Genomic DNA, 1,429 nt, shown 5'->3' on the forward strand with positions numbered 1-1,429 from the left:
TGTACAGCTGTGGTCTCTCAGCTTCCTCTGATGTTGCCTCTTACACAGTTGTGGTATGTTTGCCCAAACTTGTAAATGACTATGGGCTGAACCAGTGAGATGGCTCAGTGGGTAGAGATGCCTGACCCTAGGCATAATGGCCTGAGTGCTGTCCCCAGAACCTACACGGTGGATGGAAAGATATCCTGAAAGTTGTCCTCTGATCCCTACATGGGCATGCGTGTGCACATATATACACACAGAGAAAAATGTACAATAATATTTAGAAGAAAAAGAAGGGCTAGAGAGATGGCTGAGCGGTCAAGAGCACTGATGCTCATTAGGGCCCAGGTTCAATTCCCAGCACTCACATGGCCGCTCACAACTGTCTGTAACTCCAGGATCCAACACTCTCACACAGATATGCATACAGCTAAAACACCAGTAAAATAAAAATAAATTAAAAAAAGAAAAATCACTGGAAAGAACACTGGACCTCTTTTTGGGTTTCAGCTAGTATCCTTTTAGTGTTGAGAACCCAGTACCGCATAGCGCACAGCGTCACTATGGTTCTGTTTGGCTTATTGAGGACCGTGGAAATGATAACCCGTGAATAACCTGCTTTTTGCTCTGCCTTCCCAACAGTGTTCTCTGATTTTAAGGATCTGATTGGCCAGATTTTAATGGAAGTGCTGATGATGTCCACTCAGACAAGAGATGAAAATCCGTTTGCCAGTCTGACAGCCACATCTCAGCCTATTGCCACGGCAGCTCGGTCACCTGACAGAAATCTCATGTTGAACACTGGCTCCAATCCAGGAACAAGCCCCATGTTCTGCAGCCTGGGCTCCTTCGGCGCCAGCTCGTTGTCTAGGTCAGTGTGATTCTCTTGCACATCTCACTGGCAGTGAAAACAGCTGTGGAGAATGTTGAGGCGAGCCGTTCCACAGTGTTGATGTGTGTGTCGTTGATGTTACAGTGTCTTTAACATGCGGGGAGAGCGGGGGACAGGGTGGCTGTGGCCATTGCAGGTGGTGCTACCCTTCTTTGATTGAATTTCTTAGCCTTCTGTGGTTGGTTAGGTTGTTGATAGGTTAAATTTTAGACACACATGGCTCTGTGTGCTCATTATTCTTTGGAAGGGGTCATTGGCACCTCCACATGAATGTAGCAATTAGTGTCTGGTCATTTTTGAAATGCTTATCTACTTAAACTTTTAGAATTTATAATATGATTGTATTATCCTTTAAAAGCTGACATTATCCATTCTTAGTTATCTCAAGTGTTTCTTTGATTTTTCTCTTCTTTCCTCCCTTTTCCAACTAATTTAGCCTCTATGAAACTAGCCCTGCTCCTGCTGCCAGTTTCTGGAGCTTTGCACCAGGGCTGAGTCCATCCTTGGCCTCACCTTCCCGTGCAGCCCCCCAGGTGGCTGTGCCTCCCGCATCCC

The 1,429-nt window shown here is 46.0% G+C and overlaps 1 protein-coding gene across 2 annotated transcripts in view; it reads left to right on the forward strand.

The window, feature by feature from the left end:
- Ube4b (ubiquitination factor E4B) overlaps positions 1-1,429 on the forward strand; it is a 103,299-nt gene that overhangs the window by 42,337 nt on the left and 59,533 nt on the right. The window contains exons 6-7 of one of the 2 annotated variants that reach the window (XM_026782239.1): positions 625-853; positions 1,311-1,407. In XM_026782239.1, coding sequence (XP_026638040.1) covers positions 625-853; positions 1,311-1,407 — 326 coding nt within the window. The remainder of the gene's footprint in view (positions 1-624; positions 854-1,310; positions 1,408-1,429) is intronic. The other variant, XM_005353692.2, reaches the window with a different exon arrangement.

Source organism: Microtus ochrogaster, chromosome 10 (genome assembly GCF_000317375.1).
Source record: "Microtus ochrogaster isolate Prairie Vole_2 chromosome 10, MicOch1.0, whole genome shotgun sequence".
Taxonomy (NCBI): Eukaryota; Metazoa; Chordata; class Mammalia; order Rodentia; family Cricetidae; genus Microtus; species Microtus ochrogaster.